The 14,123-nt window shown below is 40.1% G+C and overlaps 1 protein-coding gene across 7 annotated transcripts in view; it reads right to left on the bottom strand.

The window, feature by feature from the left end:
• Positions 1-889: 889 nt before the first annotated feature.
• TTC27 (tetratricopeptide repeat domain 27) overlaps positions 890-14,123 on the bottom strand; it is a 184,497-nt gene continuing 171,263 nt past the window's right edge. For all 7 annotated transcript variants that reach the window (XM_055089104.1, XM_055089105.1, XM_024118808.3 and 4 more), the window contains exons 17-20: positions 11,494-11,691; positions 10,067-10,178; positions 4,823-4,923; positions 890-1,130 (exon numbers count right to left, since the gene is read on the bottom strand). In XM_055089104.1, the coding sequence (XP_054945079.1) occupies positions 1,008-1,130; positions 4,823-4,923; positions 10,067-10,178; positions 11,494-11,691 (534 nt within the window). In that variant the 3' untranslated portion in view covers positions 890-1,007. The remainder of the gene's footprint in view (positions 1,131-4,822; positions 4,924-10,066; positions 10,179-11,493; positions 11,692-14,123) is intronic.

The following is a 14,123-nucleotide window of genomic DNA, read 5'->3' as shown; positions in this document are numbered from 1 at the left end:
TCATTGATGAAAGTTTTTAAAAACTTTTTTTTTAATGTTCAGAATACTTACATTTGTGGATTACATATTTTTAAATTTCCAAAGGCAGTAGAAACTCACAAAGCAGCAAGGGATAGAAATTATTCACATTTTATAAATAAGAACATGGAAAACAGCAAGGGTCAAATGACTTATGCATGGGACCCAATATTCAGCAACCCAAGCCAGGACTTCAAATTCCTTACTACGACTTTTGTAGTAAGATTATTAAGCTCAGCTGCTGCCTTCAATATTTGTTTCCATAGACATTACTAAGAAAACATTTTACTTTGGCATTTTTGTAATATGGCACCATTTATAGCTGTCTTCACTCATAATAACCTTATTAAATAACCATCTTTAGGGCTGGCAGTATACACAATGAGGGTCAGCCTGGTTACTAGTGGCTAACGGCTGAGTTAAAATTTGAGTTGTCATTTTTTTCTTGCATTTTCCCTGATTTAGAAGTTAAACCATACCCACATTTCTAACTTAGCCAAGCCCGTATCTTTTGGACCCAAATACAAAATCTCAAGAAGTGTAAAGGTTTCCATCACCAAAAGTACTCTTTTATCACTTTTGGATAATACATCAGCCAATCTAATGATTCCACAAACTTGCAGCATGTGATTTCTTTTTTTCCTGTTTAGACTTTTTCCAAAGAATGATCTAATTCATTTTAGGCTGTGACAGAATAAACCCTATGCTAAAAAGAAAACTACATTTTTTTTGCTCTTTGTGCTGAAATACCTGAAGGATAATAAAAATAGTGAATTCAACTGTAATTTAAGCCTAAAGAAAGAAGGAAAAAACATTTTATTTAATGTATTTCAGAAAGTTCAAACATTTGGAAAGATCACAAAAGCAAGAATGTTACCCATACAAGAGAAATTTATTTTAAAAATCAGTATCTTGTGGTTTAGATACACAGGTATAAGAGAAATTCCAGAAGGTGAAGCACCTTTTCCAGAAGCTGTTTCCGAGGATGGTCAATACTGATTTCGAAATTGGTTGCTTAGGTCTTGAAGCTCTGTTACTAAGGTGTCCATTGCTGCTATTTCATCAGCTAACTCCCTGGAAATTTCTCCACTTACCACATCTGTAAAAAGTTGCTGCAACATAAAGAACAAGGCAGAATTATCAAAAGAATGAAAATCTCTTTAAAATAATATAGATACAGAGTATGGAATTAAAATTCCTTTTGCTTAATAATACATTATGGTAGCAATAGTAGTATTTGTTCTATTCGCCATCCTGAAATATACAAGCTGCAACAATTAAAGGATGAATCAAACAACATGCCTGAACTTGTAAATTCAAATCAGCTCTGCTCTTCAAAATGGTTGCCTTGAATATTGATTATATTATTCATTTCAATGTCATAAGATGGTTTTTGGATAAAGAGACATCATTCATCCAAACAAAACAAATCTATTCTTTGTGTATACAAGCAAAACAAATGTATTTTATATTCAAGTTCATATAAATCATATTTTTATTTTAATTATTTGAAAATTAATATGGCTTAGGACTCAGGGGCCACAAAGATCATCAAAATTTGGTGACAGCAAAAAGCCCAGCAAAATAAAAAGTGCCCCCCTTCGGTAAAAGGAATTGCCTTGGGAGGCATATTGCAACATACTCCAATAATGCCACCATGGCTGAAACATTCTGGAATGCCTCTCTAGGAGCTGCCTGCTGAGCCAGTACAGGCACCCAAGAAAATCAGCTTCAGGATTTTATGACCGTGTGTGTGTGTGTGTGTGTGTGTGTGTGTGTGTGTGTGTGTGCGCACGCACACGTTTTAATCAGAAATGTAATTTACTCAGCTTACCATAAATCTTTTTCATCACAACTGACTAGATGATTTGTTTACAAAAATCAATTTACCATTACAATATAACTATTTACTACCACCATAGATGATAGCAATTTTTCTGACAGCTATTTTAAAAAGGGAATCCTGAAGATGTTCTGAGTGACCACATCATCACTACAATAAGCTTAGAGTTTCTCATAGTGATTTATGGAGCAAAGAACATTCACTTGACTGCAGAACTTCAAAAATGCTTTGCAAAGCTTTGCCACATTACTGTGTAGTCACACCTTGTACAGCATTTCACAACAGATTGACATACCAACCACTGTGATGTGATCGGTAGAGAAAACACCTTTGAGGAAAGTAACTTGGACTCACATAGCATATTTGTTTTTACTAAGAGTCACAGTGCTTGCAAATCATCATAAATCTGCACCACTGGGACTTCCCTGGTGGCACAGTGGTTAAGAGGCCACCTGCCAATGCAGGGGACACAGGTTCGATCCCTGGTCTGGGAAGATCCCACATGCCGCGGAGCAATTAAGCCCATGAGCCACGACTACTGAACCTGTGCTCTAGGGCCCTCAAGCCACAACTACTGAAGCCCGCGTGCCTAGAGCCCATGCTCCGCAATGAGAAGCCCGTGCACCGCAACGAAGAGTAGCCCCCGCTCGCTGCAACTAGAGATAGCCCACACACAGCAACAAAGACCCAATGCAGCCAAAAATAAATAAATTAATTTTTTTTAAAAACTGCATCACTTCCCTATAAAGTAAGGAGAAAGCAGAGAGACACTGAGGCTTAGAAAGAATGAATAATTTGCTGAGGATCCCATGGAGTATAAGTGGTAAATCTGTTCTGTCTCCAGGCTCTCCAGTGTTTTCACCAACTGCCCTCATGACCCCCTGCAGCAAATCTGTACAAGGACAGGGTGCTGAGGGCCGAGGAGTTACTGTGTCCTGGCCAAGCATGGACTTGATGACTTTAGGTGAATCTCTAGGTGCTACCTAGGAGTTTAATTCCATGAAGTCCCAGGCCTGGCAAGAAAAGACCAGAGATTCATGCAAACCAAGTCTGCAATTTAACACAGTTATTGTCATTCATTTTCACTTTTTAAAGTGTTCTGAAAGTGTTCTTTTAGAAGACAATTCTGTTTAGCAAACCCAATTTGTTGAAAAAGTAGAAAAGGCATATGATTTACTACAAAATCAGAGACTCCCAAATATTATATGCAAAAAGGTGCTTTCAAAGGAGATGTTGGGAAGCAATTTTTCCCATTTTAGGATAATCCAGTTGCGATCTAATGAGAACAAAATCTACATACAGATGATGTTCTGAGGTCTCATTTTCAATGTTTGGAATTCCACAATATGAACGGATGGGTAGTACAGACAAGACTATTTAAGTCATATAAGTATAGGTTTATGTAAAATTAATACATTATAAGAAAAAGCTTTGCACAGAATAGGGAAATCTGCAGAGTACATCCTGAAGAAATCAACAATCATGGGTAGGTTAGTGATCTCACCAAAACTAGGAAAATTAGCTCCCAATTTGGGAAGGAGAGTCACAGAAAAAGTCTGCTACCTTGACTTTCTTTGAGAGAGCTCTTGCAGTTTTCTGAGACACTCATAATCTGAAGTTGTTTGAAGTTTCCTGTTGGGAGGAAATACAGTCTCCCCAGGTAGATTACAGAAACCTGGTTCCAGCATGCAGACTAATAAGGACAGAAAAGTGCGTTAATAATCTAAAGAGGCAAAAACAATACTCTGATTTGAAAAGATCAAGCAATTAATAAAAAGCATAGTCTGGAAAGGTTTTTACACGTGTCCAGAAATGACCTTCACATGCCATGGACTTGCTCTCAGAAGTGAAGTAAAATTAGTTTGCATCCAGGATTAAATAGTGAAGGGAAGGAAAGATTAGAAAAAAAAAGTGCTAAAGTGTGTTAGAAGTTATATTCCTTTAAATTTTGTTCCTGAGGTATACTCCAAACCTGGCTGCATGTTAGAATTACCTGGGAAATTTAACACAAATTTCCCAGGATCTGTCCCAGACCCGATCTGTCACAGGTAGAGATATGGAGTCCAATCTTCAAAAAACCTCCCTCCATAATTCTTGGGTGTCCCCATCCTAGCACTGATTCATAGGTTGGTATTTGTAAACTGATAGCGTATGTTTTAGTTGTCAAACCTGAGTCAACCTATCTACCTTAATATTTGTGTCAGATCCATGTATCACCTACTTAATATTCGTCTCTAGGGCGTCCCTGGTGGCGCAGTGGTTGAGAGTCCGCCTGCCGATGCGGGGGACGCGGGTTCGCGCCCCGGTCCGGGAGGATCCCACGTGCCGCGGAGCGGCTGGGCCCGTGAGCCTGGCCGCTGGGCCTGCGCGTCCAGAGCCTGTGCTCCGTGGCGGGAGGGGCCGCGGCGGTGAGAGGCCCGCGTACCGCAAAAAAAAAAAAAAAAAAAAAAAAAAAAATTCATCTCTAAATCAATTTTTTATTTAAATAAAAGTATTTTAAAGGAAACATTAGAACACTACTGTAAATAGAAAATAAGTAATACTATTCATGAAATTGTAGGTTTGATATGCTAGTTATACTTTTTGTAACATGCACTGAAATAAATACATATTAAAATAAAATGTTTACCCAAGTGCTACTAGTAGTATATATGTCACACTTTGGGAAAAAGTGATAATAAGTAGTAGAGCAGTGTTTTAATTTGACTTAAAGAAAGCATTAAGAGCTGGATTATAAATACTAATTTCAAAGACTCCTAAGTTACCCATGTGTAGGGTGGTTTAGCCACTGGGTCAATGATCTCCTCACCAGTACAACTAATCACCTGGGGGCTGATGTCTAAAATATAACATGGGCCTAAAATTATCCTTCATGTAAAAGAAGCCTTAAGAGCAGCTGGCTGATGCCAAAGACCTTTTATTTTCTATGATAATTCTAATTAATTCACGTTTCACTCTCACCTTTGCTTTAGATAACAAGCCCCGTAAATTGAGTCGAACTGAAGAAAGCACTTGTACAGCCTCTTGGGGACTGGATTTGTTTTTACTGCATTTTATAGCCACTGGAAGATAAATATGGGGAAAACATCCATTAAAAATTGATAATGATAATTTGTAAGTACAAAAACCAATTAGTTAATTAGGATTTTATAGTAACAGACTTCAGAAATATTTCTACGTGACAAGTTTTATTTTGGTGAAAGGAAAATAAGTTATATGCATAATTTTTCCTTTTATCCCTTAAGAAGGATAGCTTATTGCTAAAAGGAAAATTTTGAGGAAAATGAGGGATATTTGGTGAGTTACAGACTGTTGGGAATGGACCGTGAAAACACACACACACAAGCAGACACACAAGCACAGAGTAATGAAATTAGGCAGAGACAAGATCTAATTGAATACAAGGTACCCACAGAGAACAAAAACATATGCAGCTCATCTTAATGTGGCTTCTCACGGTACTGAGTCCCTAATGGGGAATCACAATTGCCGATGACACCAGTCCAAAGAAGTGACATGCCAGATATTTACAGCTCAATTCTTACTGCATTTTCATACTCAGAGTTTACATCACCATTCTGGAAGAAGTGACGCCAACAATCTAGGTGCCTGCATTTAGGGAACGTGACCACGACCAGGCTCTGGGGTCACTGAGCCACGCTTGGTATCCATTAGCAAGAAGTGGGGGAGAGGACAGTCACTCACTCCTGACACCTCTACCTCCAGCATTCTGGGGAGCCCATTTTCCTAAAACTTGAAATTATCAAGAGCATGTAACCCTTCCTAGCACAGAGCCTGCCTATTAATGCTTTTTAAGAACAAGTGGAGAGGGCTTCCCTGGTGGCACAGTGGTTAAGAATCCGCCTGCCAATGCAGGGGACACAGGTTCGGGCCCTGGTCTGGGAGGATACCACATACCGTGGAGCAGCTAAGCCCGTGAGCCACAACTACTGAGCCTGTGCTCTAGAGCCCGCATGCCACAACTACCGAAGCCTGCATGCCTAGAGCCCATGCTCTGCAGCAAGAGAAGCCACTGCAATGAGAAGCCTGCACACCACAACAAAGAGTAGCCCCCGCTCGACACAACTAGAGAAAACCCCCGCGCAGCAAAAAAGAAACAATGCAGCCAAATAAATACATAAATTAAAAAAAAAAAAAAAAAAAGAACAAGAGCTTTGTAAAAATAGAATGCCTCTATACCCTGAGAAAACCATAATTCATAAAGAGTCACGTACCACAATGTTCCCTGCAGCTCTATTTACAATAGCAAGGACATGGAAACAACCTAAGTGTCCATCAACAGATGAATGGATAAAGAAGATGTGGCACATATATACAATGCAATATTACACAGCGATAAAAAGAAACGAAACAGTTATTTGTAGTGAGGTGGATGGACCTAGAGTCTGTCATACAGAGTGAAGTCAGAAAGAGAAAAACAAATACCATAACACATATATATGGAATCTAAAAAAAGATGGTTCTGATGAACCTAGGACCAGGACAGGAATAAAGATGCAGATGTAGAGAATGGACTTGAGGACACAGGGTGGGGAGGGGAAGCTGGGACAAAGTGAGAGAGTAGCATTGACATATACACACTACCAAATATAAAATAGATAGCTAGGGGCTTCCCTGGTGGCGCAGTGGTTGAGAGTCCGCCTGCCGATGCAGGGGACACGGGTTCGTGCCCCGGTCCGGGAAGATCCCACGTGCCGCAGAGTGGCTAGGCCCATGAGCCATGGCTGCTGAGCTTGCGCGTCCGGAGCCTGTGCTCCGCAACGGGAGAGGCCACAACAGTGAGAGGCCCACGTACCGCAAAAAAATAAAAAAATAAATAAAATTTTTAAAAAAAAAATAAAATAAAAGATAGCTAGTGGGAAACAGCCGCATGGCACAGGGAGATCAGCTCGGTGCTCTGTGACCACCTAGAGGGGTGGGATAGGGAGGGTGGGAGGGAGATGCAAGAGGGAGGAGATATGGGGTATATGTATACATATAGCTGATTCACTTTGTTATATAGCAGATACTAACACACCACTGTAAAGCAATTATACTCCAATAAAGATGTTAAAAAAATTTTTTTAAGTACACACACACATATATATATAAATGTGTATATATATAAAAAAAAGAAAAAAAAGAAGGTAAATGCCTAATGAGCAGAGGGGCAAAATAAAATGTTGCTGAATTAAGAAAGAAAAAATAAAACATACACAAAACGAGAAATTCTAAAAGAATGAAACTAACTTGGAATAAATAATATTTAATGTCTTGCTAAAAAAATATATATATATATAATGCCTCGTATTTCTCCACTGATTTGTTCTTGATTTTGTTCCTCTAAATTATGCTCACTACAAACAGATCAATAATCAGATCCTATTTTAAAACCACACTAAACAGTGCAACAACTGAAGTTTACTTAGTACCCTGTATCTCAGAACAGGGATGGAAAACAAATTTCTTTTTGTATGCAAACTCTCACCAATTGGTGGAGGTTGCTTGTGCCTGGCAAAATAGTTTTGCCATTCACTGACACCTTCCATGGCTGGTGAGAACTATGCTTGACCTTCCTATTCCAAAATAATAATAAGACTTTGAAAGGATGCATGGTAATCAACAACGTTACACTCATTTTCAAAGGGTACAGTTAACATGGAGATAGTGAGGATTATGATGTCTGTGTCCCATAATAGAGGAAGGTTGTAACTGCTATTACTGAGGTACTTGGGCTATTTAGTACCTAGTAACATATCAAAAACAACAGTGATTCTGTTTTCAATCCTTCATTGTCATTTTGAGAAAAACAAAAAAGCGAAAAGACAAACACGTGCTCCATTAGTCCCCTTCGGTTCTTTGAGAAAATCAATAAAATTGATAAGCCTCTAGCCAGAAGGTCAAGGAGAGAGAGAGAGAGAGAGAGAGAGAGAGAGAAATAACCTGCTGTTTCAAATCATCAGGAAATCCAAGACAGCTGTGCTTCCTCCAGGCGGACTGTAGTTTAAATGTGTAACTATTATTTTAGAAGTTCCTGGATGGCAAAGAAGGAACGAACTTTTGTCCACCCTTTCCCAGAAGAGAGAACAGCAGAGACTGTAAATGAATACCCTCCAGACAAAACAATGGGTACACGATGACAACACTATTATAGAAGGGTCTCCAACACTACTTGGAGACCACAATGTCTGACACCAAGCTTTCTGAAGCACATGGCTACTCTTAAAAATAGCAACCCAGAAGGGAATAAATCATGTGGAGATTTTTTTTTAATGTTATATTTCCTTTTCCAGAATTGGGTGAGGTGGAGAACAGTGATGGGGAGAAAGATAAAAAAGAGAACAGAAATAACAGAGAAAGTCAGCTCATTCTTCCATGGAGCACTGGTATACAAAAGCAACAAAGAAAAGGTTAAGATTTAGCTCCATAAATCTAAAATATCACGAGAAAAGAAAGCTGAGCATCCACTCAAGTATGCTTAAAATGTTGCAGGAGCACGAACACATAATTCACTAAGTCAAAGGGAAACTTAAAAGAACAGACACTTGTTTTTCTCTAAGTATTGCCTGGATGAAAAAACAAGAAAAGGTACCAAAAATAGTTCGCAATCAACTTTAAGATGCAAAATGAAGATTTTTCCTAGAGTACTTCTGTAACCTGCATATTTATATTTGACAGGTTTAACACTATCACTTAGTGATTACAGAAAATATCTTGGCTTTGACTGTTATAGAGCCTGCTGTTCACCGAAATGTTTAGGGTTGGCAAGCTGAAGTAGCTCAGATAAATTTCTTCAGAGAAAATTGCACCCTGTTATAACTGCTTAGCATGGGTTTCCTCAAATACAGTACCATATCCACAAAGGCCAAAGGGATAAAGAATGAGCTCCATCTGAGCCCACCCACCAGGAGGACAGCACAAGCTACATAAATTCTAGCCACCCTAGACCATCCTTCCACTGGTCTATCGGCAATTATCTCAAACTTTTGGATATTTATATCCTTTTGTCAATGATAAGTAGAATTATTAACTAGTAAGCCCATTTCTAAATTGTGTGAATGTTCTATGACTTCTTTCAAGGCAAAGTTAAACTTTATTCTTGTTCATTTTTTTCTTTTTAGTTCTGAGTCCCTTATCATACAGCTCAGATCCTCTACCATAGAAGGAACAGGGTGGGGGTGAGGAGGTAAAGGATTAACATTTAAACCATGTGTAAGATACTGGTAAGTGTTTAAACATGTTATTACTTATTTTTCATAACAACCATAGGTAGATATTATCCCCATGAGGGAACCAAGAGTCAGAGAAGCTAAGTAATGGTGACCACAAGTCACCTAGTTAGTATGTGGTAGAGCTGATCCTGGAACTTGGGCCTCCCTGAGTCCAAAGTTCTGCCCTTTTTATTGTCCCTTGTTGGCTACCTATTTGCTGCAACTATTAGTTGCAGAAGTTAGAGGAGGACTTTAGGATAGGTTCACAGTCCTTGTGATTCAGTTCTTGACAGTGTGGCTTCATTATTTTATTTGAATTGCATTCCCAGGGCATCACATGCCTATATTCAAACATAAATATAAAAGTGCATTATTACCTTTAACTAGTATATTTTTCATTAATGCAAATAATTAAAGGTGGCCTTTATCTGGAATATCTTTCCCCAACTGGCCTACAATTTTATATGTAAGGTCTTCCCTCCCCTCAAATATCACCCACTAAATTTCCCAAAGTTACGGATTAGATTATATTTTTAATTTCCTTTGTATATGCCATAGCTCTTATGTGTATTGCTATGCACTCCAGAAATCTATGTATTTTTATGAATAAATATTTTCATTTATAAAAGAAGAACATGAGTCAGGAAAAGTTAATATTTTCTTACTACTACATCATCAATGCAGGAGAAGGTTACTTCTGTGTGAAGTGAAGATTAAATACAGTTGTAAAAGTATTTCCTATCTCTAAAGTTTCTATCCTCTGTCACTTATTCAAACACTATTTAAGCCTCTAGCCTATTTCTTCTTATTGCTCCAGGGTGCCTACTACATAATAGCTGGTCTGTAAGTATTTGCTGAATTAACTACAACAATTTTAATATAACGAAATAACCTGAAATTATTTGTAATGGAACTTTGCTTTTGACTAATACTTTTTCTTATCAGTAAAAATACATTAAAATATGCCATGGATATCAAACATTACATCAAATACCATGTGCGAGTCCTAAGGCTCTCTGAACCACTTCCTTAAATGATGTAATATCTTTCTCCCAACACCTGGACTGTGTGTCACACTTGTACGCCTTAGAGAGATACTGGAACGCCTGAGGAAAGAAAAAGAACAACTTTCAGAATAACAAGTAGAATTCACATTTCAAACTCAGCTTCCTGGAAGTCATATGGAACTAATTCCAACCGAAAAACCAGCCTCTGTTGTTATGCAGCACAGTTTCTATGATTCTCATCAAAGAAGGGGTATAGATGCACATCCAACAGCAATGAGCAATTAAAAGAAATCAACTGGATGTGTCTGGATAGAGACACTTCCCTCCAAACAGGAAAATAAAAACCCTTGGTTTGGAAATCTATAAGAAGTATACACATTTCCCTAGCATTTGTAGCCATCAGCTTAAGAGACCAGTTTAGAGAATGAGGTGTGAACTTGGTGAAAACTACTGACTTACTGGTAGGTGTGTAAACTCACAGATGTTTAAAACACTCTCTTTCATAACCCCACCCTTGTGGATTCTTGAGGGAGAAGTCTCAGATCAGAGAATTCAGAGTACCCTTAACTCTGCACATAAAGAGAGGACATAATTCAAGACAAAATGGAAGGACGGAAAGCAGGAGTGTGTGCATGCCTGCGTGTGAGTATGTGTTCTCTGGGCTGACAGGGCTTTGGTGGAAGCCAGCTGGGTGGACTGAGGGAGGAGAGAACGGCTAAGAATCCCACAGATTAGCTGTACTGTGGCGAATTCCAAACTTACACAAGGAGTACATTTGATTTGTTGTGGATGTTTTGAAAAGAGCACAAAATATTTAGTATTCCAACCTTGGAAACTCTGGAGGTGCATCTACATTCTAAGATAAGAAGCTAAAGGCATAACTTGAATCTAACTGGTGTTCTACGGCACTTGTGAGAAAGGGGCAGGGTAACCTTTGTAAAATATTTTATGTTTAGACTTTAAAAGCTCCTCTCTGATATTCTTATCTAGCCCCTTTTTCTTTCTCCTTTTCATAGTCTCCATCTCGGATTTAAACACTCCTTTGTCCTTGTACCGTCTACCTTAGTCTTCAGCAAGGAGCCTGCAGAAAGGGGTGTGGAGTAAATAACAAGAACCAGCTGTTCGCTGCAGCTCTGGAGGGAGAGCAGGTTAAGACAGACCCTTTTGCAGGAAACAGAGAACAATTATTTAAGAAAAATTCACGGAAAGAAAGAAGATGAATACTTACAAATCTTAACCTGTCCACAATTCAGGGTGCTTACGTTAAGGACTCTGAATCACACCTGAAAACTTGAGCATATCAATCTTATCTTTCAAATTATCACAGTCTTCCTCCAACCATCAAAAAAGCAGATCCACTACACCTACGTTCAAACAGAAGGCAAGAGCCCCGGAGGACTGAGGCAGGACTCACCTTTTCATTTTCATCAGGCTTGTCACTCTGCCCATTTCCACACACTTGGGCATACAGCCTCCAGATGTCTCCGTCGTTCGTCACTCTTGAAGTTACTCTGCCAAACAGCTCCTGAAGCTTTCCTCTGAGGCCAGGTGCAACATCTCCACTACGATCAGCCGTCCCATCCATCACTGCCCTGACCAGAATTGTAAGGACCTTAAAAGATGCACAGGAGAAACTGGGAAGCTAGAAACAACCAAACAATAACTAAAAACTAAGAGCTACCCTCTCCATCAACGATGATGACAGTGAAAAACCTTGTCAGGGCTGTAAGAATATCACCCGTCACTTTTGAAAAATAAAATACAAGATGAGCCATCCCGAGCCACTGTCTGGAATCGCAGGCCGACTACCTCTCCCGGTGTCCCTTTTCAGGCTCCTTGGAGCGCTCTGCTTCCACAGGGCCCTATGCTCTGTGCACCTCTCTTCACACTCTGAGGGCTCTCTCTGAATGATCTGCTCCACACCTGTAGCTGCAAATACACTATGACCAAGTTCTACCCGATACTGTCAGCGCAGCTCCAGCCCGACTCCTCTCCGGAGCCCCAGGATTCACACCTCCGTATCTACCAGCCATGTCCCATCAACATCTCAGGCTCCATCGATCCCAGAGGGAAACCCAGAACCCTCCTCCTCCTGCAGTCTCAGAGCCAGTGACCCGAGCGCCAACCTACAGTCTCTTTTCTCCCGGCTGGGCCACATGTAGCCAATCTGATTCAACATTCCTAATGAGTCCTAAATCCAGCTTCTCCTCCTTTAGGTAGGGCCTCACTATTCCCACCTGGACTGCAGTGATAACACTCTAATTCTGCTAGAAGAGCTCCTGGCCCTTCCTAATTGTTGCATACTAAACTGCTAGTGCATTTGCCTTAGGTATGCAGGGTACCCACAAAGTAGCTCTTGACCTTCCAACTACCCCAAGGTCCGCTCACCATTTGCAATTTCGTGGCCATCTCATTTTCATTAGTCAGATGCCTTGAATGCTGACAGATGAATTAAGGTGAGCCCCACCGTGGGTTACACTGTTATGACAAGCTACATCTGTCACATCTATATTAGGCTGTGTATCTCAAGACTTCCTGGAAGCACAGAAAGTGCATCCTCCATCATCCACTCTTGCGACAGGAGACCAGCAAAGACACATGGACCCACCTAAGGAACCAGCTCGAGGAGAGTGCCCTCAGACCTTGCTGCTACTCAGTGCAGCCCTTGGACTGCCAGCATTGGCATCACCCAGGAGCTTGCTGTAAATGAGGAATCCTGGATGGAGATGCCGCTCCATCTCAACTGAGATTCTGCATTTCTAACGAGCTCCCAGCTGATGCTGATGTTGATGGTCCACAGATCACACTTTGAGTGGCAAGGTTCCAAGAGACAGGGTGCCACATCTTTATTCTTCCTCTGAACTTCAGGGAGAGGACCACATTTCATCACCTTGTGTCCCCAGTATCTAACACCATGCCTGGCACACAGCTCTGATGCAATAAATACTTGTGCCTGAAAGAAAGACTGAATGAACACACCTCTTTCAGAAAGCTTTGCTAAGAGAAATGCAACCAGTGTGACACCTTGCTCTATCTCTCCACAGAGCATTCTGATCCAGGCATGAGATGCATCCAAGGTATCAAGGCTCCTCTGGCCCATGAACACCGTTAGGAATGTGAGCTCAGACTTATGGTCCTAATTATATACAGGGATAAAAGTGGACAGGAGAACACTCAATTGTGCTTTTTTCTTTTTTGATGGACAACGTAAATTATCTCTGCCTATAAATTCACATTACAATCCAACATGTACAGTTTTAAATCTGAAAGTAATGAAATAGATATTACAATTCCACTCATGGTTTTAAATATGAAAGTCACAATGCAGGAGAAATGGTATGAATGTGCACTACCTGTTTCGAGTAATCATTCTGTAAACGTTTCAAGGATTAACATACTTCGAAAGAGATGGTCTACTGAAATAGTTACTAACATGGACAAATGAAGCATACTAAATTAGTAAAATTCTTTGTTTCTTCTGGGATATCACAGTTGGCCCAACATCCTATCCCCTCATTTTAGCCACGATGAGTAGCCAAGGGGGAAGAGAAATCTTTTGGCCTTCTTGGCAATAAAAATGGAGAGCTGCAGTACTGGTGTTTGAGAGGGGGAAAGTTGGTGAAGCGGGGTGTGTGTGTGTGTGTATTTGCGGGTGCATAGAGGGAACTACAAAAGGGTAAGGAGGTAGATAGAGTGCCTCTGTGTTGGGGTTAGGGGGCAGATACCAAACACCTCTACCCAATTCATACGCAGATACCGTAAGTAGAGAGACCCTGAATATAAGGGGAGGCAATAACAAATTTGTTTTTATACTCTCTATTTGATGTACAATGGTTAAATAGCTGGATCTGGGCCTTAGAAGAGAGTTCTATATGGAGGAATATATAACAGAAGTCATTCATGGCCATGGCAGATATTGCCTAGAGAGACTGTGTTGGGTAAGAATCAGACCAAGGATAGAGTCTTAAGGAACACAACATTTAAAAGGAGGGTAGATGAACAGAGGTCTATGCACAAAGGAAAGGTGGCAGAAAGCGATGTCAT

This window comes from Physeter macrocephalus, chromosome 12, assembly GCF_002837175.3.
Source record: "Physeter macrocephalus isolate SW-GA chromosome 12, ASM283717v5, whole genome shotgun sequence".
NCBI lineage: Eukaryota > Metazoa > Chordata > Mammalia > Artiodactyla > Physeteridae > Physeter > Physeter macrocephalus.
The sequence above is the reverse complement of the archived record's forward strand: the minus strand, read 5'-3'. Positions and strand labels throughout refer to the sequence as shown.